Source organism: Sciurus carolinensis, chromosome 19, assembly GCF_902686445.1.
Source record: "Sciurus carolinensis chromosome 19, mSciCar1.2, whole genome shotgun sequence".
In the NCBI taxonomy this organism is placed as follows: domain Eukaryota; kingdom Metazoa; phylum Chordata; class Mammalia; order Rodentia; family Sciuridae; genus Sciurus; species Sciurus carolinensis.
In genome coordinates, this window is record NC_062231.1 from 13,747,883 (window position 1) to 13,770,639 (window position 22,757).

At 54.7% G+C, this 22,757-nt stretch overlaps 2 protein-coding genes across 8 annotated transcripts in view; one reads left to right on the forward strand and one right to left on the reverse strand.

The window, feature by feature from the left end:
- The window catches only part of Vgll4 (vestigial like family member 4), a 139,638-nt gene extending 121,266 nt beyond the window's left edge, over positions 1–18,372 (forward strand). For all 6 annotated transcript variants that reach the window (XM_047535013.1, XM_047535015.1, XM_047535014.1 and 3 more), the window contains 3 exons: positions 13,460–13,679; positions 17,542–17,665; positions 18,031–18,372. In XM_047535013.1, the coding sequence (XP_047390969.1) occupies positions 13,460–13,679; positions 17,542–17,665; positions 18,031–18,302 (616 nt within the window). In that variant the 3' untranslated portion in view covers positions 18,303–18,372. The remainder of the gene's footprint in view (positions 1–13,459; positions 13,680–17,541; positions 17,666–18,030) is intronic.
- Positions 18,373–20,487: 2,115 nt separating this feature from the next.
- Atg7 (autophagy related 7) overlaps positions 20,488–22,757 on the reverse strand; it is a 241,864-nt gene continuing 239,594 nt past the window's right edge. For both annotated transcript variants that reach the window (XM_047535017.1, XM_047535016.1), the window contains one exon: positions 20,488–21,762. In XM_047535017.1, the coding sequence (XP_047390973.1) occupies positions 21,730–21,762 (33 nt within the window). In that variant the 3' untranslated portion in view covers positions 20,488–21,729. The remainder of the gene's footprint in view (positions 21,763–22,757) is intronic.

The window sequence follows — 22,757 nt, forward strand, 5'->3', positions numbered from 1 at the left end:
CCCGGAGGTGGGCAGAGTCTGACTGATGCTCGTGGGGTGGGGGCATGCGCCTCAGAAATCTGCAGACTGGGCAGGTTTTTGTGCCCACCTACAGCCCCTCCAGACAAACCTAGGATGGCAGTGGCAGCTTCTTCCTTTGGACGCCTGCAGTCGGCATTTCTTGCCCTCCCAACAGAAGAGCCTCTCATCCAGCCTCTGCCGTGGGCGGGAAGCAGAGGGAAGCAGCTTCCTCCATCCAGAATGGGGACTGGCTGGGCCTGCAGGGAGGACGGACGGGGGGGATTTTTGACATTCCTGCTCCGGGCCAGCTGCAGAGGTGCCCCAGCCTCGCATGCGTCCTCCATTCCCGGGTCTGGCTGCTTCTACGGCAACTTCCTCTCCTGTGTTTTGTTTCGCCTTGTTTTAGTTTTATAAAAGCCTTATGTTATGGAAAAAGAAGAAACAAAGAAAGAGGAAATGGCTTGCTCTCTTCTGACAGCAGATCTATTTTCTCACAATATGGAACTGTAATGATGCATGTCACGTTTTGGCGAGATGCCCTGGGTGGTAAACAGCCCCTCCCAGGAATTGCCACCCTCTCCCAGGGCCCTCAGGATGCCTCCCTTGCAACGCAGGGCAGGCGGCCCCTTGCCTCGCACCCCGCTTTCGGGGGACTCTTATTCTGACGGCGCCGCCTCTCCCGCCACGGGCCTGCCTGCCAAGTTTGTGAGGCCCAAGGCCTTCTTGTGGGAGGACGCTGGGGCTGTCTTCATGCTCTTTGGCAATGATTAAAGTGAGGTTAGTACCAAAAGCCCTTTCATTTCATTCCCCTTTCCTTGCTTTTTCAAACCAGATGGCAACCCTGTATTTTCAGCTGTAATTAATTTAAACTGGGAGGCAGCAAGTGCTGGGAGCAGAGCCGACCGCGCTCGGGAGGGACAGCGTGATCTTCCTTCTCATCTCCTCTGCCCACCAGCCAGCTCCTCGTCCCCATCAGAGCCCTGCTGCAGAGGGGTCCTCCCGAGAGGCGCCTGTGGGGCGCTGGGAGGGTTGTTTCCTTAATGGGTGGAAGTCACCCAGTTTCAGGTGGAGGCTGAGGTGGCCCTGCTAGGCCCTCACGTGACAGCCCCCAGACAATGGGGTGTAGTTGGAGTGGCTGGGATCCAGGCAGGACAGTCAGTCTAGCTGCCAGGATCTCCTCCAGGAGGAGCTGTTTTGGTTTAACATTTATTCTTAAAGAAAATTACAAGGGAAATAAAATCGCTTGGCTGCACTTGGGGTCTGGAGGTTTTGGCCTCAGCCATTTGACCCCCCGCATGTGGTCCCTCAGGCCAGAGGTCTTTCATGTCATGGAAAAGGAGCGCTTTGTTTCGGGTCTGTGTGACTTGTGAAATAACTGCCCACCCTCGGTTCCCCTCCTTGTTCTGAAAGGAGGTAAATTCAGTGTGGAGGGCTGGGGGCTGACCTGGAGAGCCAGGTGTCCCCGTGCGCCCAGCTCCACCCAGAGCTTTCCTTTCATCATGGCCTTGGGAGGAGTGGCAGGTTGCAGGCAGGCTACTGCGGACAGTAGGGATGCAGAGCGCTTCGTCAAGTGTCCACTGATGTCGTGCAAATGGTAGCGATTACCATTATGAGCGTCAGCCACCGCGGATGACTTGAAGTCATTTTTACAGGCTCAGAGTGAGAATCAAGAACCGCAAATATGTGGCTTGTGAGTCTCCCAAATGCTGGCTGTTGGTTACAACATTAGTGACTGCGGAGTCCCTGCGCGTCCCGGGTTCGCTGACTTTGGTGAGCCCGGTGGAGGATGTGCTTCGTCTGTTTCATTTTTAGGTCAAATGAGCATGTTATTCACGAGCATCGCTCTCGTGACCCACTGGGCCTGGGTTTACAACAGCCCATGACTTCTGCTGATCTTGTGGGCCAGACCCATGCTTTGGGGGACCTTGTATTATTCTCTGGTGGTCAGGGGCAAGCATGAATGAGAAACGCGTCCAGTCGTTCCAGCCTCCTGTTCTACCACTGATTTTTCAGAACACTCGAGGACGGAAAGCTAAACACAGAATTGCCATGTGACCCAGCGGTTCCACTTCATGGCATAAAATTATGGATGTCAGGACTCTGATATCCGTGCCCCTCTGCTCAAGCAGCCTTACAGTGGCTGAGAAAAATAGCCCAAGTGCCCTCAGTGACTGCATGAACAAGATGTGGCCTGTCCACACAATGAAGTGTCACGCAGCCTTAAAAAGGAAGGAAATTCTGACCCCGCTACCATGCAGGTGAACCCTGAGGACATGCGGACTGTTCTAAGTAGAATAGTCATGAAAATAAAATACCGAGCTGGGCACGTGGCTCTGAAGTAGAACCCTTGCCTGGCATGCATGAGGCCCTGGGTTTGGTCCCCAGCACTGGGGCGCGGGGAGAGGGCTGTGGTGGATCTCCGCGGTAGAGCACTTGCCTGGCATGTACAAGACTCTGGGCTTGATCTCCAGCCCTACAGAAAAGAAAAAGCAAAAAAAAAAAAAAGTCCCTAGAGTAGTGAAATTCAGAGAGGAGTAGTGGGGACTTTTCATTCATTGTGGACAGAGGGCCGAGTTTCAGTTTTTTTTTTTTTTTTTTTTGTTTTTTTTTGTTTTTTTTTTGTTTTTGCGGTACTGGGGATCGAACCCAGGGCCTGTGCTTGTAAGGCAAGCACTTTACTAACTGAGCTATCTCCCCAGCCCTCCGAGTTTCAGTTTGGGAAGATGGAAAAAGGTGAAGATGGATGATATGTTCACGGTTTGCACAACACTGAACAACACACTAAAATGGTGAATATTATGTTATGTCTACCCTACCACAGTACAGAAATAAATATTCAAAACCAAAGACTAATGGTCTACTTCTGTTCCATGGAATGGATGTTAGAATCTGTCCCATGTTAATCCCTTATTTTCCATGCTCAGCTGGGAGGAGTGATCTAGTGGAGGAGACTCAAGTAGCTTGAAACACAAAAAGCTCAGCGGTCTTCAGGGCGCGGAGGCCAGAACCCTACGGCAGGAGGATTTCAAGTTCCAGGCCAGCCTCAACTTCACAAGGCCGTGGCTCGAAATACAAAATAAAAATGACTAGGGATGGAGCTCAGAGGTAGAGAGCGCTTCTGGGCTCAATCCCCAGGATCTATGGTGGATGCCTACAGATCTTTTATTAGATGAATGTTTAATCACTTTGTAAACTCAATACTTAAATTTAGCATAGCTGTACAATAATTTAGTGGATGTTTTTTCTTGTTGGCTAGTAGTTTCTGAGGTCAGCCAGGGGAGGAGGGTGACTTTAAAAGAAAACCGAGCTTTCTATTTTTTATTTAGTGCTGAATAAATACCGTATTAGAGGGGAAAGTCCACAGAATAATTTGGAGATGGTCACTGCCTCCCTGGGGCCATCCTTGGCAGTGCCCGAGAAGCTCTGTGGCTGTCCTTGAGGATAGCTGTCATTCTGTGTCCCTATCTTTGTCCACAACCATTGTGCCGCAAAGCTCTCTCCTCAGTGGAACAAAGCATCCAATCTCTTCAGTTCTTCAGTTTTATGCGATTTTCCAGCAACTGACGGCAACATGTGGCTTAGAAACTCAAGAGTGAGCCTTCAAGAGGGTTTGAATGGCGTCATGACCGGTGGGTGGCGTGTACCATCGGGAAGGAGGGAAGAAGGCCTGGCAGCTGGAGGGGTTTGTAGACCGTTCCTTTCTGCTGTTCACACCCTCCCTTGGTTGTCCTGCTTGGGTTTTGCTGGGACCCAGAGCTGATGCTGCCCTGGTTCACTGGCTTCAGGAGCTTCTGTCTTTCTTAGATTTGTTGGTGCCTAGGAATCTGTTTGCTTTTTGGTTGATTCATACATAAAACAATTGTGTGCCGGGCGCTGTTCTAGACTGATGGATGGAAGCTTGTGAGCAGCTCCCCGGGCCGAGTTGCTTTTCCTGTTTGCTTCTCTCAGGCACAGCTGGAAGGAATGTGTCCTTGCTCCCACCTGGGCTGGTGGGTGGCCTCTACCCTCACCTTCCTAAGGTGGGTGTCGGAAGCAGTGGGTCCCACTTCCAGCACAAGGAAGGAGGGATCTGCCAGGAAGCCTCGAGGCAGGTTGAGGGTGGCTGGGTCAGCCCTGGGAGGCCAGCGTGGGACAGTCTGAGCGGTCATGTTCCCTGTCCTATCCTTCTCTAGTCCTCACCCCGGCCATCCCAAGTCATCCCTGAAGGACAGCAAAGCAAACAGAACCATGTTGACGCCTCTGTGGCTGTGGGGAGATGGGTGATCTTTTGAGGTTTTCATCAGTTCCATTAGAAATTGCAGCTCAGTTCCAGAAGGAGCGACATGACGTTTCCCGTCCCTTCTGCGGAATAAGGACCCTGCATAATGCCAAAAATATGGTGACGGTTGTACTGGAAAAAAAAAAATTCATTGAGAGAATACATAATGACAAAAACTACAAATTTAGCGGCAGTAGGAATTTTAATTATATTAGTCTCAGCGTTTTCATTCATTGGAAGACTCTTGTGCGTGTGTGGCACGTATGATCTGTGATCTGTAAACAGGCCTGGCTGCGCGTGGATCCGCCCTGTTCGTATTGCATGTCTGTGGGTCCCCTGCACACATATGGTGACCCTCTGCTTTCCAGTGTGGGCTCAGGGCTGACCTGTTTTCAAGCTTTAGATATTCCCTCTTGTTAATGATGGAAACAAAGAAAACACGTACCTTATTAACAGAGTGGAGCCTCTCAGAAACGTGGCTTGCCCTTGAGCGACGTCTGTGAGCCACGCTGCTCTCTGAAGGTGGCAGATCTAGAGGGCCACATGTTTTCCTGAGCAAATCAGATCTCTCAGTACTGGAATTCGGGTGGGGGGGCGTTGGCAGTGGTCGGCTGCCAGGGAATGTGCCTGAGACGCGCAAAGGGAGGAACCGGGAAGCGCTAAGCACTCGGCTGAGCTCTAGGAGCCCGGCAGCCTGAGACATGGCAGGTGCGCAGCAAGCGGGCCTGTCCCGGAAGCCGCCTGCAGCTCGATTCCGGCGCCTTAGCATTATGGGGTATTGACAGACGTTTCCACCTAGAATCCTTTGAAGTTGGTTTTCTCAGTTCAGGCGTACACTTGAGCTGTTTGGGGGCTTTCCCTGGGTAAGTGCAGGAACGGTAGCTCCATCAGTGTCCCGAGTGTCCCTGGTCCCTCACCCAGGGCTGCAGAGCGTTGTACTCAAGGGGTGGGGAGCCCACTGAGCCCTTGGATCCCTGTACAGACTTGTAGAGAAGGGCAGGTGCCGTGAGAGGGCGTCACAGAGAACCCGCGTGACTGCTGGGTGGTGCGGGTGGAGCGTACAGGGCACTGGTCATGCTGGTCCAGGGACTGCCACCGTCGAGAGCAGGTGGACTTGGACACCACTGTCAAGTCCAAGTCAACAGGAGCACAGCTCACATGTGCTGGACACGCACCTCTGGCACGGGCTCCCCAGTGGTGCTGCTTTTCTCTCCGGCATCACGTCAGGGAGCTGTGCTGGGGACCCTGCTGGTAGTGGTGGCATAGGGTGGACCTGAGACCCTGCTCTGCCAGTCCTGTGACCCCAGGCAGATCCTCTGTCTCTCGACTCCCCTTCCCTTGTGCCAGGTCGGGGAGGGGTGGCACCTTGGAGGACTGGCCCAAGTGCTCACGGCATAGGCCTTAGGGATGTGTGCCATCGCAGGGCCATCAACACAGGACATGAAAAGATGGGTGGCTCCTTCGTTCTTGCATTCATGCAGAGCATTTGCTGAGCTTTGGGGTGCAAGCCTGACCAAGCTTCCTCCTCTGCTACGTGGGGGCAGCGGGGGGCAGTGTGCCCTCCAGCCTCCCAGGCAGGCCCAGGTCCTGCTGTCATTTCTTGGTGTTTGTGAAATGTAGAGGACCATTGGGACCTGTTTTACAGAATGTCCTAAGGAAGCTGCAGGTAAAGCAAGAAGAAGCATGAGTGTAGGAAACATCCAAAGATGTGGCAAGCAGTGGGGAGGCATGGGGACTGTTAGTTTGCTAGGGCCGCCATGACACAGGACCCCAGAGTGCAGCTGTGTGCCACCGTGGGATACATTCTGAGAAATGTGGCACGAGGTGATTTCGTGGTGCCCAGATCAGAGTCTGGGCGAACCTACGTGGCGCCACCTGCTGTGCGCTTCAGCCCAGAGCCCCGGCCCACTGCTCCTGGGCAGGAACCCCACAGTGAGGGCCCACTGAATACTGAGGCAGGCAGCGCAGCACAGTCGCGTATCCCTAGAAGAGGAACAGGAAAGGTGTGGCCTGAAAGACCAAGACGGTGCACCTGCCGGGACGCCATCACGCACGCAGCTTGCAGGCCCGGAAGCTGCTCCTGTGGGTCAGCGCCGGGGCGTGGAGGCCACAGGCCCCAGGAACTGGGTGCGCTTGGGCTACACTGAGGTGGAATTACTGTTTTTCAATTGTGAACTTACTGTGACGTTTAAACTTTCTTTGACTTTAAAAATAACAAAATCTAGCTTAAAACAAATACATTATAGCTGGGTACAAAATTTTCTTTCTTTATATCCTCATAAGATTTTTTGTCCATTAAAGTTTTTTTATTTTTTGCTTTATTTATTTTTTGATACGGGGCGTCGCTGTGTCGCCCAGGCTGGCCCCACACTCCTGGACTCGAGCCATCCTCCTGCCTCCCGAGAAGCTGGGACGACAGGTGTGCACCACGCCACGCTGCAGTTACCTTTTGTTTTTTAAAGGACTAGCCTGACCAGTGATTAAGAAATGTGGCTTCGTAACTACAAAACCAGTACCAGGCCGTCTGCCGCGCTCAGGTGTGCCATGCCGCACGTATCGATCAGTACAAGGGGCGCGGGAGGCTGATTGACAGCACCACCATCGGCACCTGAGCAAGAGGGATTTTTCAGGCCCATCACGACCCTATGGGGCCACCGTCACACGTGGGGACCCTCATTGACTGAAACGTGGTTATGTACTGCGTGACTAACGTCTGCTTGTTGGATGCCCAAAATCTCAAAGTCTGCAGGGTTGGTTCCTTCTAGGGCTGTGAGGGAGGGTCTGGTCCTGGGCTCTCCTGACTTCTGATGACCTCAGGCATTCCTGTGTCTTCATATCATCATCATCTGTGTCTGTCTTGTCACTGTGTCCAAATCCCCTCCCCCTACCTCTTAAGAAGAGGACACCAGTTATGTTGGATTAGGTTCCTAGTGTCCTCCTCTCACTTGATCTTCTTAAAGACCCTATTTCTAAGTAAGTTCACACAAATAGATGATCTTTTTGGGAAGACTGAACTCAACTCACAGCAGGAATGAAAGGCAATTCACAGAAGAAAGTAGAATTGGCAGTAAGTGTCTAAGCTCTCTCTCTCTCTGGTAAGGTAAAACCTTTGGAGATGTAAATCAGAATCCTTGCACTATACGTCAGGTTATCACTGGACGGCAGCTTAACCTCTCTGAACCTCAGTTTACTCATCTGTAAAATGGGAATGAGTTTCACTTGCAGTGTTGTGGGGAATGCAACAGGTCTGAGCTCGTGGTTGGGCACGTAGCACTGGGTAGATGACGACTGGTGATCCTAAAGACCATATGCACAGGGATTCTCCATCTTACACACTCTGCTCTCTAAAGGCAGCGTTCCCATGGGACATGCTTCTTGTTGGGATGGCAGAAGAGCAAATGAAGCGTGCGCCACTTATTCCACAGGATTGATGTTTGAAATTGGAACTAGCAAAGGGAGATGCTGACTCTGTGGGGAGTTGATGGGAAAACCAGGAGGTAGGAGATAGATGGGGTATCTCACCAGCTTGGATGGCACTTGGGCTCCCTTGACTTTGGATGGAGGGAGGGGCATGGCTTTCTTCTGGATTGTTAGGGGATGCAAAGCTGTGGATGGGCCAAGGCCAAGTCCCTGACTCTGTCCCTGCAGAGGAGGACAAGGTTGAAGCAGACAGCCTCAGGTTGACTGTCTTGGAGACGGTGTGAATGCCAGTGTTTCCCAACCTTTTCCTGCCAGTGACGCACCTCTTGCCACTTTGTACGCAGGAGGGTGTCTGCCTCACCTCCCACCATATCTTCTTGACCGGCCTCTCAGCCACCACCAGTCCTGCCACTTCCCATCTAAAATTGGTGCAGTGGCAAGACCTCACTAGGATGTCTTGGAGACACACCCGGGGGCCTCTGTGCCTGGTTGGGAGGCCATGACTTTTACTCGGGACGAGAGAAGGGTGGCCTGGGGCTTCCTTCCTCTTTGGGGGACTTGGACAAGCTGGCCACATTTGGAAGAGGGAGGTGCTAATGGGAGGGAGAAAACGTTTTTCTCTGTCCATGCCCAGGATTTACATGCTCCTTAAATTCTCTCAGAAAAAAGCCTTTTCGGCCAGGTGTGTTGGCACTCACCAGTAATCCCAGTGGCTGGGGAGGCTGAAGCAGGAGGATCCCAAGTTTAAAGCCAGCCTTGGCAACTTAGTGAGACCCTTAGCAACTCAGCGAGACCCTGCCTCAAAGTAAAACAAAAACAGCTGGGGATGTGGCTCAGGGGTTAAGCACCCCTGGGTTCAGTACCCTGGTACCGAAGGGGAGAAGCCTTCTCTGCTGGTCGTAAGTCCCGTCTCACACGTAGTATGTGGGCTTTAATGATCTGTTCATTCACAGAACAGGTAAACGTGCTATGTGGTCAGTGCTGGGCTGGACACTGAGGCGCACAAAGCATGGAGGCGTCATGGTCCCCCAGGGAGGTGCTGTCCTCCAAAGAGCCTGACATCCCCAGGATAGGAGGAAGGCCAGGCCAGGCATGGTGAGCTTTGGGGTCAGGAAGGCCCTTGAGGTGTGTGCTGGGGCTGGCAGGTGACCCTGGCAGGTGGCTGCTTTTCAGAGGCGGTGTCTGTGGCCCTGTGACCTGTCCTCACATGGCCTCTAGATAGAGCATTTATACGCTCCATCCTGCTGGCTTCTCTGTAAACTTGGGACTGTGCCACACACTCTGTCCATGTCAGAAACCCCAGGAGTCAGGACGTAATGAGTGGGAAGGAAGGTTACAATTTTTAATATTTAGCCAGGCACGTGCCACACGCCTATAATCCTAGCAACTTGAAAGGCTGAGGCAGGAAGATCTCAAGTTCAAGGCCAGCTCAGCAACTTAGCAAGACCATCAAAAAATCAAAAAGGACTGGGCTCAGAGCATGGCGAATTCAGCCGCCAGTATGCGCCCCCCAAATACTTAAACGTTTTTAGATGTATAAATATACAAACATGGACTGTACCTTTCAGTGGTGCTGCACGCATCCTTTGAGGAAGCTTTGTAAGGTTAAGGTCATCTTGGCTGTTTTGCCCTTAGTGCTGGGGCTGGGGTGTGGACGGTGGAGAGAACTTGCCTCGCACTCGCCAGGCCCTGGGTTCCATCCCCAGCACCGCAAAAACACAAAAGAAACTATTAGACCGTGGGAAAGATTCTGTCGTTTAGGTTCCCAGAGGACAAGTACTTCCGCAGCTAGTGAGGAGAGGGCTCTGCCTGGGCCGACCCTCACTGGCCTGCTGCCCTGGGCTCCCCGTGGCTCTAGTCCTCCTGCTTTAGGACTCTGTCTACAGACCTGCACCCTGCGTGTGGTGGTGGTGGCGCAGAGGCCCATGGTCCAACCGTGGTGTCCTTGCTGGTGCTGGGAGGGACCCCCATCACCTCTAGGAAGATCTGGGCAGGATGGCACAGAGGGTCCCCAGAATATTTCTTCAAAAGCATGAACAAAAATATATTCCACCCATATCCTCTCCCTGGTACGAGAATTCAGACCTGGGTTCAATTCTAGCCATAGTCCTTGGTGGGAATCGGCGGAGGCTCGGGGAAGGCCGAGTCCGCTGTTCTGAGGGTTCGGCCCCCCTGGGCACTCAGGATGCAGCCCACTTTCTTCGCAGGATGCGTTCTTACAGTTGGGCTGCTCGTAATCTAGATTACTTTCCCCAAATGCTGTGGACATCTTTGGCTTCTGAGCTCTGAGAGGGAAGGAGAGCGGGTGGTGTCCACCCCCCAACCCGAAAACTCTGTCCAGGATGCAAGTGTGGAGGGATCTGCTTTCCCGCTTCCTTTTGTTTTTCTCTCCTAAAACACTTGATCAGGAGACGCCTTCCCAGGGTGAGGACGAGCTCCCAGGGTGGTGACCAGGGCGCCCTGAGCCTCGGAGGCACTGATGGACCCTGGGTGTGGAGCCCTCACAGGGCTGTGGCCGGGTTGTGTTGGTTGACTTGGTCTTTAACCAGAGTCCAGGGGTGACTTCCATCTCCTGGGCAGGATGCGTGTGGTTTGGGTCTGCCATCCTGTCCCGTCCAGCGAGCACTTGACTCTGGGAATTGGCGGGGTCTGGGTATGATTCACCGAGGGGGAGGGGATATGGAAAACAATGTGTCTTTAAGCTCCGGAACCAGGGAAATGAGCTGGAAATGTGAGTAATGTACAATTTTACTAAAATTAACTGCCAAGTCCTTCAGACTTTCTGTGCTCCTCAGTGTCTGATCCGTGGTACCTCAGAGCGTTGTTTTCGTTGGCAGGTGAGCGGGGGGCTGCTTCTCCCCTACCCTTGTGCACGTGGGGTACAAGGAGCGCAGTTGCCATCGTCCCAGCCTCACCTCTGTCCTATTAGCTGGGTTGCCTTGGACAGTGCTCTCTGTGGTGTCCCTTTCCTTGGTGACATGGTTTTCAGAGTTGGATCCCTCGGGCCCTAAGAGGGATTCAGGATGCCATGTGGACTGGTGACCTTGACCTTGGGGATGTGGAGATGCCACGTTTGTCCCTGGAGGCCTGTCTTCATCCCTGGGCTTCCTCCCTCCCTCTGCCACATGCTGCCTCTCCCATCGCCAGAGGAGCCCATTCCCAGCTGTAGCCCCTCCTGGGGCTCTTCTGTCCCTTCTGGAGGGTCAGGCCCTGAGAAGACAGGGCTGTGCTTTACTTTCTGGAACTGTCACAAAATAGGAGCTCAATTAATGTTGGTCCAAAAAAAAACAAAAACAAAAAAAACTAAAGCCTACATTCAACAGAGGCAGATTCTAGCAGAGAAGCTCCGGAGTCTCCTCCCTGAGTTTTTGGGGCTCATTTGTTGTCTGTTGGGAGCTGGGAGGGCAGGGGAGGACCGTCAGGAGAGCAATTCCCTATCATCTCAAAAGGGGAGTTTATTTTAATCCAAACTGTGAGGTGAAACACTGATGCATTGTCCATTTAGGAATCAGTATTCATTAGGTAAAATCCAGTGTCCGGGGCTTCCCAGGCCTGAGGTCTGTCCAGTGGGGGGTCCTCTGTCCTCTACTCCTGCAAACTCTGTTGGGGAGCTAAACCCATGAGGTGCTCATCACAGAACAGGCAATGTCCTCTCAGTCACCTTAGAAAGTAATAGTTATGGACCAGCTGCTTTCCGTACTGAGTTGGTTGTTCTGGTGTTTTGGTGTGATGGGAGCGGGGAGTAGTGTAGTTCTTTGAAAACTGCCAGGATGTGTGGCGTTTAAGAGGCATATGATCTAAACTGGCCAGAATAGTCTTCCATGATTCTTCATGGGCTAATTTTCCCCCCTCTGGTTGCTTTTAAGCTATGCTGTGTAGTCAACCATATAATAAACTCCAAGGGATGACCCAGGCCCCAGTCACCAAATTCAGGGCTGGTGTGGGTTCTGCTCCTATCCTGGTGGCCTGTCCTGTGCTACTGCAGTAGGTTCAGTCCACTTGGAGCCCTTGGGGTGGGTCTTATGTGATCGTGTGGTGGGTGAGTGTGCCGTGGCCCAGGAAGCCTCTGTGGCACTAAGTGGCAGGTGCAGTGGCTCGCCCAAGAGGTGTGGCAGGAGGATGCCCAGAACCAAGGCTTCATCTGGGGTCCTCGAGGCTGCATCTAGTGCTGACGCTACTGTGCCCCCCACAAGTCTCCTTGAGACGCATAATCCATCTGGAGGCCCGCAGTGGCCTCCCCATAGTTCTTGCCCTCTCAGGAACACCTTGCCTTCCATTCTTGCCAGGTCTTCTGCACACAGTGTGTCTTCCCCACGAAGGGTCATGGTGTGTGCCAGCAGGGGACTAAGATAAGCAGGACTTGGTGGTGGTGGTGGGGCTTCTATCTTGAAGCCTTGCACAGGGCACCGTAGGGTTCAGGGACACTGCTGCCGTGGGTGGTGGTGCAGGGGGTACCGAGGGAGGACAGGGTGACACAGACACAGAAACATAAAGTGGCCACATCATCCTGGAGCAGTGGCCGGTGTGTGGTCGTGACCGCAGAGCACAGGGTCTGCAGGCAGAGCTGGAGCTGAGGATGGGGCGTGTGCCGAGTTGCCACAGACTGGTGGAGCGCTCGGTGTGGTTGGACTCGCTTTACAGAAGGACTGCCTTGAAACGAGGTCAGGTAGGACCGGAAATCTGAATAAAGTGGGTTGTCTGTCAGTGGCCAGATGGTGTCGTTTATATGGTCACCATGGGGGGGACAGGGCACAGGGCACATGGGATCACTTGTTAAGTTAATCTGTGATTTAGAAAAGACACGCCTGTCACCACACGCACGTGTGTGGGGAGAGTACCCAGCTTACCACACCACGCCCTGCTGGGCCCACGGCCGCCCCAGGGTTGTGAGCACAAGCCCCGCCCCTCTGCCAGGGGATGACTACATGGGCTCCCAGGATAAGCCGTATCTTTTAAAGAAAAGTCTCAGAAATTATCACCCACCACATTTTCAAGACTTGCTTGTTATTGGGGGGGGGGGGACGCAAAAATCTCTCTAATGGCAGAAGATGCAATGGGGGTGACTGAGGGACAGGGCTGAATACTGAACAGGTGCGTGCGGGCTCCATCTGAAACCCCAGCTGTGTGGGAGATGACACCCACCGCAGCCTGCAGGCTAGGTGCTGGCCCACGCCACAGCCCAGGTGCCGCATGTGGGGCCAGTGGCTCCTGCTGAAGGCTTCTAGGTGGAAGAGCTGCACTGGGTCCCCACGCTCCGTGCCAGGCTGAGCAAATGCAGAGCAAAGCACATGCCACCACTTACTAGCCAGACCTGGGCCAGTCAGCTGTCCTGCTTTCTGTCTGGAGAGTGGGTTGCTGTGGCATCTCCAGCTTGGGGCTGCTGGGAAGATGACGTGAGCTGATGGTGGGGGGCCTTAGACCAGGACCCACGTGTAGTGAGCACTGGGTGACTTTGGACCTCCGTCATCCTGCAGTGGTGAACCAGCACAGGCCAGCTCTCCGCTTCTGAGCATGTGGAGTTCGCTGTGAAGTGTGCAGATGAGCAGGTGACGCTGCTGAGGGGAGGGCGTGGCTCTGCAGGGTGACTTCTGGCTGGGCCTAGCCAGTGCCCAGGGCTTGGGAGCCAGGCTAGCAGCCCAGGTGGTCAGAACCGTTGAGAGCTTCCAAAAAGAACAGTCCGTGGGAAATGCGGGGCTCACCCTCAGTGTGCCTTGCCTTGCCATTTGGAAAACACCAGGCGTTCCCATCTGAGCACGCTTTTTTTCTTTTTTTGTTTCCCAGGAAGACGACCAATGGAGACTGCCGGAAAGACCCCCGGGAGCGGAGCCGTAGCCCCATTGAGCGTGCCGTGGCCCCCGCCGTGAGCCTGCACGGCAGCCACCTGTACACGTCCCTCCCCAGCCTCAGCATGGAGCAGCCCCTCGCACTGACCAAGAACAGTGTGGACGCCAGCAGGCCGGCTGGCCTCTCACCTACCCTGACCCCCGTGGAGCGGCAGCAGGTACTGTGCCCACGTCCGGAGGGTGCTGGCCAGAGCCCCGAGCAGAGGGCCTGCAGGGAGGCGCGCAGCTTCGCCTCCACCTTCGTTCTGCTCTGAGATGGGGCCCTCGCCTTACCTGTCCTTCCTCCTGGGCCACCTCGCCTCCAACCCTGTGGCTGAGGTTCTTGTGTTTTCGTCTTGCTCTGTACCGTGTGAGGCTGGTCTGGGTGAGGTGGCTTTGGTCTTCCTCTGCGGTGAGTGTGACTCTCACGTCTGCCTAACGAGATCACGCGGGGGAAGTGAGAGGTCAGGGCTCTGCTTGGGCTGGAACCCCAGCGGTGGTCACTCGTGCATGCTGGTGCGCTACAGAAGCCCATGACTGGCACATGGGGATTTTATTTTAATTACAGTAAAATAAGGAGATTATTAATAGTTTGCTTGGTAGAAAAATTTTTTAAAAAGCGAGGTTTGTGGGGCAGCACACCATAGGCGGTATCGGCACTGATGACGCGATGGTGCTCTCTGAACCTCTGGGGCGTGTGACCTCCAAGTCCTCCAGACCACTTAAGACCCACCAACGGGGAGGGGAAGGTGTAGTGCCCTGAGGGGACGCAGTGTGTGGCAGGGCTTGGGGCTCCCGGAGCACATCTCCGTGATATGCTCTGGGGACTTGGAGAAGTGGCTCTGATGCCCGTCCTACCTCGGGGACGAACTCATCATGCGCCGCATTCCTTTGTTTGAGGCAATGGCGTGGACACGTGCCATGCTCGGAGCGGGGTGCCAGAAGCTGGGCAGGCAAGGCAGCTTTGTCCTGGGGGCACTCGTGGTTTTAATACAGAGGAGGAAGAGGTAAGGGACAAACCAGACTGTAGCAGTTCCACCTCTGGTGTAGCAGTGGACAGCCACCGATTTGTGCTGGTAAGAATGTGAGGCCAGGTTGTCACTGTCGCCTTCAGTCGACATTATGAATCTAACCATGTGCCAGGCCCTCCACAAAGAAAGATGTGCGTGCAGGATGCAGCCTGTGAGAAGTGACAATCACACTCTCAGGGCCAGGTCACAGCGTGTGGGCAGCAGCATCCATGGGGACCTGGCTCACTGTCCAGGTGAGGGCATGTGACCTGCACATGAAGGGACCCAGATCTGACCAATTTAAGCATGAAAGAAATTCACTTCTAGGATGCAGGAATTGAGTCCTCTGTCTGTGACCCCTGCAGGGCCCCCTAGGCAAGGGTGTGGGGCAGGATTCAACTCTCAATTCAGTCTCAGAGCTCCTGCTGTTGCCCTTGGTGGCCTGAGGAACATGAGGACAGGCTGGGTCCCAGGCAGGCCCTGCCGCCTTGGCGTTGGCTGCTCTCCTGGACTCTGAGGTTGTTGAGGGGCTTCTGCTTGGTTTTCAGCTATAGTCTAGAAGACTGGACAGTGTCTGCCCTGGCTTCTTACTCTGGTCTCCCTCCAGTCCACCCTGCACCTGGCTAGAGTGTCGACCCATAATGCGTCTTTGGAGTCCCACCTGTGTTCCTAGGGATTCCTGCCAAGAGGGAGACCAAGCCTATGGGAATGGGATAGATTGAGCCCACGCCTCCTGGGAGGGTGCAGAGTTCCTTGGCTGCCACCAACCTGCACTTTCACGTAGGGTTGTGCTGCTGGTGGTGAGGAGGTCCGCAGACACCCCTCACCTCCCTGCTGGTCACATCACCTTCACCTGGGGACCATTCAGGGAGCGCCAGTATGGCCTGGACCATAGGCTCCAACCCCCTTCTCTGCCCAGAGTACCTTGCTGCCAGGTACTCTGCTGGGGACACAGAGGCGAGTCCCTTGGTCCCTGTGCTCAGCAGCTCAGAGGCACCTCTCCATTCCCAGGAGTGTCAGCCCACCAGTGCTGGGTGGGCCATTGCCGGAAGCGTGTGTTGGGCCCCAGGTGGGAAATGGCAATGGGGAGGCCAGGCCTGTGCCAGCAGACAGGAGCCCCCTCTGCGTGGTGGAAAAGGTGAGTCACGTCTCTAGGAAGCTGGACAGGAACATTCCCACGGAGCATGTCTAGGGAGGCTGTGGAAAGTGTCACCCATGTCATGTTTCTAATGGCAGTTCAGAGGGTTTAGGGTGTGTTGAAGGAAGATACAGAGATGACCCTGAGGATGCAGCAAAGGAGAAGGGTCGGGATGAGATTAGGCCCTAACCACCCCAAGGCCTGCACAGGCAGTGACTCCCCAGGCAGCGGTGGCTCCTGGCCCAAGTCATGGGGATAAAAGGATCATGAGGGACAGTTGCACCCTGGTCCTACCACTCGTCTGCTGCGCAGCTTCCAGCAGTTGGTTCTGGCCTTCATCCTCCCCACCACCTGGCATGATGCTGTCCCAGTGTCCAGGCTGCACTTGGCTGGCAAGGAGATGGGGGCAAGCTGGAGTCACCCTCGGAGGTGGAGTGGCTTAGTGGGCCCCAAGAGCACACAGTGGCTCTTGATGGCACTGACGTAAAGGCTGGCTGCAGTCCAGGCCTCCCCCCTGTCCACCTTCAATAGCGTCTCCACTTCCTGGCACCTGTGTTGTGCTGGACTCTGGTTGGGAGGCGCAGGAACCAACTTGAGCCATGCAAAGCACAAGGGGAGGGTGGCGGTTGTGGGGTGGACCCTGGAACGTCTGCTGGGGCCTAAGTCATGGGTGCAGCCGGCTTAGGAAGGAAGGGCGGCCCTCGTCGTGGACAGTGGGCAGGGCCCTCCTCCCACCTCTGCTTTGGGCCTATCCCATTTCCGGCCCACATGGCCAGCTCAGTGTGACTTGTTCCCCTGTTGACACGTTGAACTGTTAAGAAAACTCCGACTGTTTTCTTCATGTGCTGCCGCCAGGCCACAGCTCCCCACCTTGCCTGTGCATTTTATGCAAGACACAGGCTCTTGCGTGTGATCCAGTTCATCTTCGTAGATCCAGATTTTCATCCCAATCCTGGTTTTGTCCAGGCTGTCCACTGCCTGTCATGGAAGGTGGGGCGTGTGATCCTTTGCCTCCTTTCTTTGGGGTTCTGACGCGGGTCTGTGACGCACCAGGGCAGACTGTACAGCTCTCAGAATTGGTGCCCTTTGGGGGCCTTAGCCGGCTACCCTCTTGGCTGTCTTGGAATTCAGCCCCTACCTTCCTCCATCTTGTCCTGGGCACTAGGAAATGCCTTCCCTGGCTGGAAGCTGCAGTTCAGGTTGGTTCAGTTTTCTGTCCCAAATATTGCTGCCCCAAGCTTGGGGACAGATAGACTGTCTGATCCCTGCTGTGTGGCATGTGTGGCATAGGGGAGGAGATGGATGCTGGTGTCCTGAGGGAGCGCCTGGAAGGACAGATTGAGGGGGTCAGGTGTGGTGGTCATGAAAGGTTTCTCAAGCTGGCCTCTGAAGCGGGTTGGAGCTGGCGAGGGGCTACAGTATGCGACACAGGTCAGCTGTGCACACAGGCACGTGTCCCCCACTTGCTGCACCAAGTTCCAGCAAGAAATGGGAAGGGGAGGGGACGGCTCCAAGAGACCCTGTGGATCATGGCCAGCGTCCCTTCTGCAACCTTCTGCCACCTGTGTGACCTGATCCCCAACTCCCAGTGTCAGCCTCAGATTTGAGGGAGGGGTAGTCCAGCTGTCAACACCACTTTGTCCCATGCCCCTCACTGGTCCATGACCAAAGGTCACTCATAGAAAGGACCGCCTGGGAGGGGACTCACTGTCCTGTAGTAGTCTGACATCAAGCATGGAAGGGCTTGACGCCTGTGTCCTTTGGTCAGGAGGGGCTCTGGCCAACTGCAGAGCCCCGAGGGAGCTGCCGAGGTCCCTGTGGGGAAGAGGTGGGACCCGGTGCTGTCAGCTGGGAGGGCGTGGTAAGTAGCTGATCCCCACTTCCCTCCTGCAGAACCGGCCCTCGGTGATCACCTGCGCCTCCGCTGGTGCCCGCAACTGCAACCTCTCGCACTGCCCCATCGCGCATAGCGGCTGCCCGGCGTCCGGGCCCACCAGCTACCGGAGGCCGCCCAGCGGTAAGTGTCCTAGACTGGGTTCCCCACTTTCTCCCCCACCCATGGCCCCTGGGATCAAGCCTCGCCCTGCCTTTGAGAAGTGTTTCCGACACGTCCCGGCCTAGTGATGTGCAGCGCTCCGGTCGGGACTGTGCTCCTGGCCCTCTTCGACCTCGTGCTCCAGTTGGGGGTGGTCAGACGCCATCATTCACTGCCACGTGGCCTCTGCCCACTGCAGTGTGGGTATAGCACCGAGCAGCAGCCTGGCCTCGTACCCCGCAACACAGTGGGTGGGCAGGTGGGGCTCGTCTCCCCAGGGCCCTCCTGATGGCCCGTGGTGCTGCACAGGTGGCCTGTCCTCTGATTTTTCCCCTGCTTCCTCACAGCTGCCACCACCTGTGACCCTGTGGTGGAGGAGCACTTCCGTAGGAGCCTGGGTAAGAACTACAAGGAGCCCGAGCCAGCGCCCAACTCAGTGTCCATCACAGGCTCCGTGGATGACCACTTTGCCAAAGCTCTGGGCGACACATGGCTTCAGATCAAAGCAGCCAAGGACGGCGCATCCAGCAGCCCTGAGTCGGCCTCGCGCAGGGGCCAGCCGGCCAGCCCCTCCGCCCACATGGTCAGCCACAGCCACTCGCCATCCGTGGTCTCCTGAAGGGATGCTGCCCTGTGGCCACGCATGGCTCTGCATGGTTTGCCTGAGCTTTGAACAGTCAGTGCTTAAACACAAAAAAGTTGGGGTGGGGAGGGGGGATAGGGATGGTTTATTCGCAAAAACCATGTCGTTGGGATTTCTGTTCTCTTCTGTTTTCATACTTGCTTGGTATTCATACAAGGGGCCTCAGACGTGGCAGCAGGAACGACGTGTGGAACATCCGTCTAATGTAGCATCCTTACTTCCTGCCTCAGTTACCAAAGAAACCTCTGATGCAGGCCTGACGGGGCCCAGACTCTGTGGCGCACATTCTCGGTCACAAGCCATGACGACGTTGGGGACCCAGACACTTTGTGCTTTCTTCCATTTGCTTCTCAAGCACCAGGTGTGCGTGGCTCAGCTTCCATGGCGTGTTCGGGTGGGTCCGTGTGTGCGCGCGCGTGTATACTTGAAGAGAACTGCCGTGTCTGATTTGCACTTTTGGAGGACTGAGTTGCCTGCCTGGCAGCTTTCCGTGAGACGCAAGTGCTCTGAGGGCAAACTGCTGAAGAAACAATGGGTTCGAGGATGACATTTCCAACCATTTGTGCGTTTTTGTTATTGAATTTAGACAAAACTGCTTTGGAAGGGGAAGTCTCATACCGGTTATAGGTCTTTCTCTCTAGATTTCAGGTGCTTGCAACGGGACTGCAGACTCCACTGATCACGGGCATTTACCTTCTCTGAACACTGCGGTGTGTGAGGCTAGAGCTGAGGTGGGAGGATTCCAGAGTGCTTTAACCATGACGCATGTTTCGACGGAGAAAAAAATAGCTGGTTTCTATTGTATAGACAGTAAACACAAACCTTACTCCTTACTAGCTTCTTTTCAGAATTAGTTTATTTTTGTCAGTTACAGTCCTAGATATACTTACTGCTGGTACAGTTGTACTCTAAGATTTGTATTTGATACTCACTTTACTTGCAAGGAGGGCTGGGGACAGCCGACAGGCCCAAGGGAGGCGCACTGGAGCAGCTGGGCCACTGTGGTGAAGGCCAGAGTTTGCACTGCAGGCTGACGCGGTCACTGGTTTTCTGCGTCCTGTCTGCTCTTACAAGCTCCCAGGGGAGCGTCTTCCAGTCCCCCCGATGCACAGACTGCTCCCTTCCACCTCCCTTGGCTGAACAGCAGATTGCTGACAATCTGTGATAAGGTATTTTGATGCTTCCTCGCATGCTGGGGCCCAGGCAGTATACATTCCTGACTATTCAGTTATTGCCGCATTTATTATCGTCTGCTATATTGATAGCTACTAACTAGAACTAGAAGACAGCGGGGTAGACATGGCGGTGGGTGCCCCACAGCTGTTTCTCTGGTCCATGAGCTGTTCTGCCCTCTGCCCCTCACGTGTGCTGCATTCAGCCTGGCCCACTGGAGGGCTCAGGACATCACCACGCACGGCCACCTCATCCGCGACTCCTCCACACAGAAGCCCTTGAGGCCGGCTTTGAGGAGGAGGAAGACACAGTGAGCTGTTGCATTCTGGAAACTGGCACTGGGTGGGAAGGTGGGGGCGACTGGCTCTTGTAGTCACATGGTGACTTCAGGCCTTTAAAAAGTAGAAGAAAAGCCCTGCTCCTCTCGCCCTTGCACACATTTCACTCCCACTTTCCTGGGCTTCCAACCTTTGGCATTCGGGCCCCTATATTTTCTGTAGGAGAAAAATTGTTGAGAAACACTTTTTTTATATAGGTAACTTTAAGACCATCATTACGCTGTGCGTAAAGAATGTACAGAGAAATTTGTAGGTATTTTTTGAAGAACAATTAATTTGTTAATGATATGTAGCTATTTAATTTTCCCCTTTCCTATGGTAATCATTTTTTGTTGTTGTTTGGGAAAAAAAAGTTGATCTTTTTTTGTTGGTGTAGATTTTGTCTGTAAAAGTGCAGGCACACAGTTATTCTATGAGGACACTGCATCTGCATTAATAGCCACTAGTTTGTTATTGCTACAGGCTACTGAGCGTCGTAACAGGAACACGACCGCACCGCGGACAGGCTCTGCGGAGAACGCGCCTCAGACACTTCTGTCGGTGCACAGGGTCGTCACTTTGGGAGGGATGGCAGTGCCGGTGGCCGGGTCCCCGGTGTGCTGACCTATCTGGGATAGGCAGTTCCCTGGAGGGGGCCTTGGGCAGAGGGGGCAGTGGAAAACCAAACGTTTCCCAGCACCCTCCCTGAGAAGGGGCTCCGAGGCGTTCTCCCCAGGGCCGCGCTGTCTGCGGTGCGTTCTGCCCCTTCTCTCCATGTTTGTAAATCTGTAATATACCAATCTCTGTGGCCTGTTTTTCCTGGAAGAAGAAGAAAAAAAAGGTTTGGCAGGCCATCTTTTTTTTTTTTTTTTTTGTACTTAAAAGTAGCCTTAAGAACAATAATAAAGTGCTCTTAAACCACAGGCTGGACGTGTGGCTCTTCAGTCCTGGGTGACAGTGCGGTGGCCCTGCACCTATTGAAGTTCCAATAAAGGTAATTTTTAGTTTTTTGACACTCTACTTTAGGTCAAGTGTTGTTTCTAAGTCTCTGGAAATCCTGCTGCTGTTAAGAGGTAGCCCTGGACTCCATTTTGACTTTGGTTCTAGGCCCAAGACAGCAGCTGAACCCAGATAAAGTGTGCTAGGGGTGCCTGTGGCACTACAGCTATCCAGGGACAGGCACATCCGGGTAGGGTGGACACCTATGCCAAGGACTTGCCTACTGTCCACACCCAGCACCAGTGTGCAAACGAGAACGGAGGGGGAAACCAGTCTACCTGACCGCAGACACACAGCCACCCACCCCCAGGAACGGACCCTTGGGCAGAGGGCGGGGGAAGGTGCCAAACTCTGCCTGCTGTGGACTAGCCCCAGGGCTCTCCCTTAGCTCAGGGCAGCTTGTGCCAAAAGGTTCCAGTCCTTACAGGTAAGGGGACAAGGAGTGGAGGAGAGCCCCCCTCAAATCAAATCCCACAGTGGGGTTGCACTGCACCCCGGGGACTTGGGTGCTGCCTCCCTACAGTGGCTCAGGGCGAGAGCTGGTTTCCCACTTCCCCAGTTGATCCCCAGGTCCCTATCGTAACTTCTGAGGGCCAAAGCAGAAGGATCCTGGGAACTTGGATACTGTGACAACAGGGGGGTGAAAAAAAAGTGCACGTGGAGGGAACAGAGCCCCAGATCAATGGCTGTGCCAAAGCCAAGGTTATTATTGAAGTCAGGGCTGGGGAGCGGCGACTCATGAGCATACAGAACACTGGCAGCAGAGGAAGCACCCCAGTCCTTGGGATGGAAGGGGCCAGGGAGGTGACAGGAGCCCAGAATCACCAGTCTGGGGTGGCAGGTCTGCTCCAGTGACTGAGTGTAGCCTCGGCAGGTACCAGAGAGAAGCAGGCTCCACACGAGGCGAGGCTGGCTCAGATGGTCTCGTCGTCGCTCATGTCCCAGATCTGCAGGGAGAAGGGGAGACGCTCAGCAGAGGAGGTGGGCTGCCAGGTGGTACTCAGACGCTGTTGCCATGACAACAGGACCTCCCGCTTGCAGCTGGGGCGCTCCACCTCCCACGCTGGTTTGCTCATCACTGAGGCACTGACACCCCATTTCTTATACAAGGAACCAAATCTCAGAGGTTACTTCCTTTGCCTGGGTCCCACTCGGATGTGAATGGGGAGGGCAGCACCTTTAAGCTGCTACCCTCTCACCACTCCCCAGGTCTTGTCCAGCCACAGGCAGGAAGGTAAGCTCCACGGGGTGGTGGGGTGCTGGCTAAGGCTCTCTAGTGGCACAAAAAATGCACCCCACCTCAGGAAGCTGCCTCCATCGTCCTCTCAACTCTAGTCCAGTTGCTGAGAGCAAGCCCCACCCCACCAGCCCCAGAGGTCCTTGCTCCCTAGCCTGTGTCTGTGGGGAGCCCAAGGCTCTTCTGAGTCTGACCTGATGCTGTGAATTGGGTGGCGTGCTCGGCTGGCAGCATCCCAGTACGGAGAGGAGAGAGGAGGCCCCTGCCTGCTGGCCCCATAGGGGGGCCTTCCCTGCGACCCTGGCCATGAAACCCTCAGGGGAACAGGGCAGCCTGAGACTCGCACAGCACCCTGGCTCCTGGGAGGGCTGGGTCCTGAACCTGTGCCCTCAGGCTTTCAAAATTCCTACAACTGGTTGCAAGCCCCCTCGCCCCAGCTCCAGCAGAGCTGCCAGGAGGAACAGTGTGTTTACACGGGGCTGCCCGGGGAGCGGGGAGGCCCAGCCAAGGTAAACACCCACCCCAGCTTGCCTTTCAAAGGCGAGGATGTGGAAAATAAATAGGGGGAAATTTCCTCCCTCTGGGCTGAGGGGTAGCGGGTGACCCCCTCCTGCCCCTTCATTTCCACGCAGGCCCACTGCCTGAGCTCAGGGGGATGGGTGGGAGATTGAGATCCCGATGCTGGCCAAGCAGGGCCACGTGTGG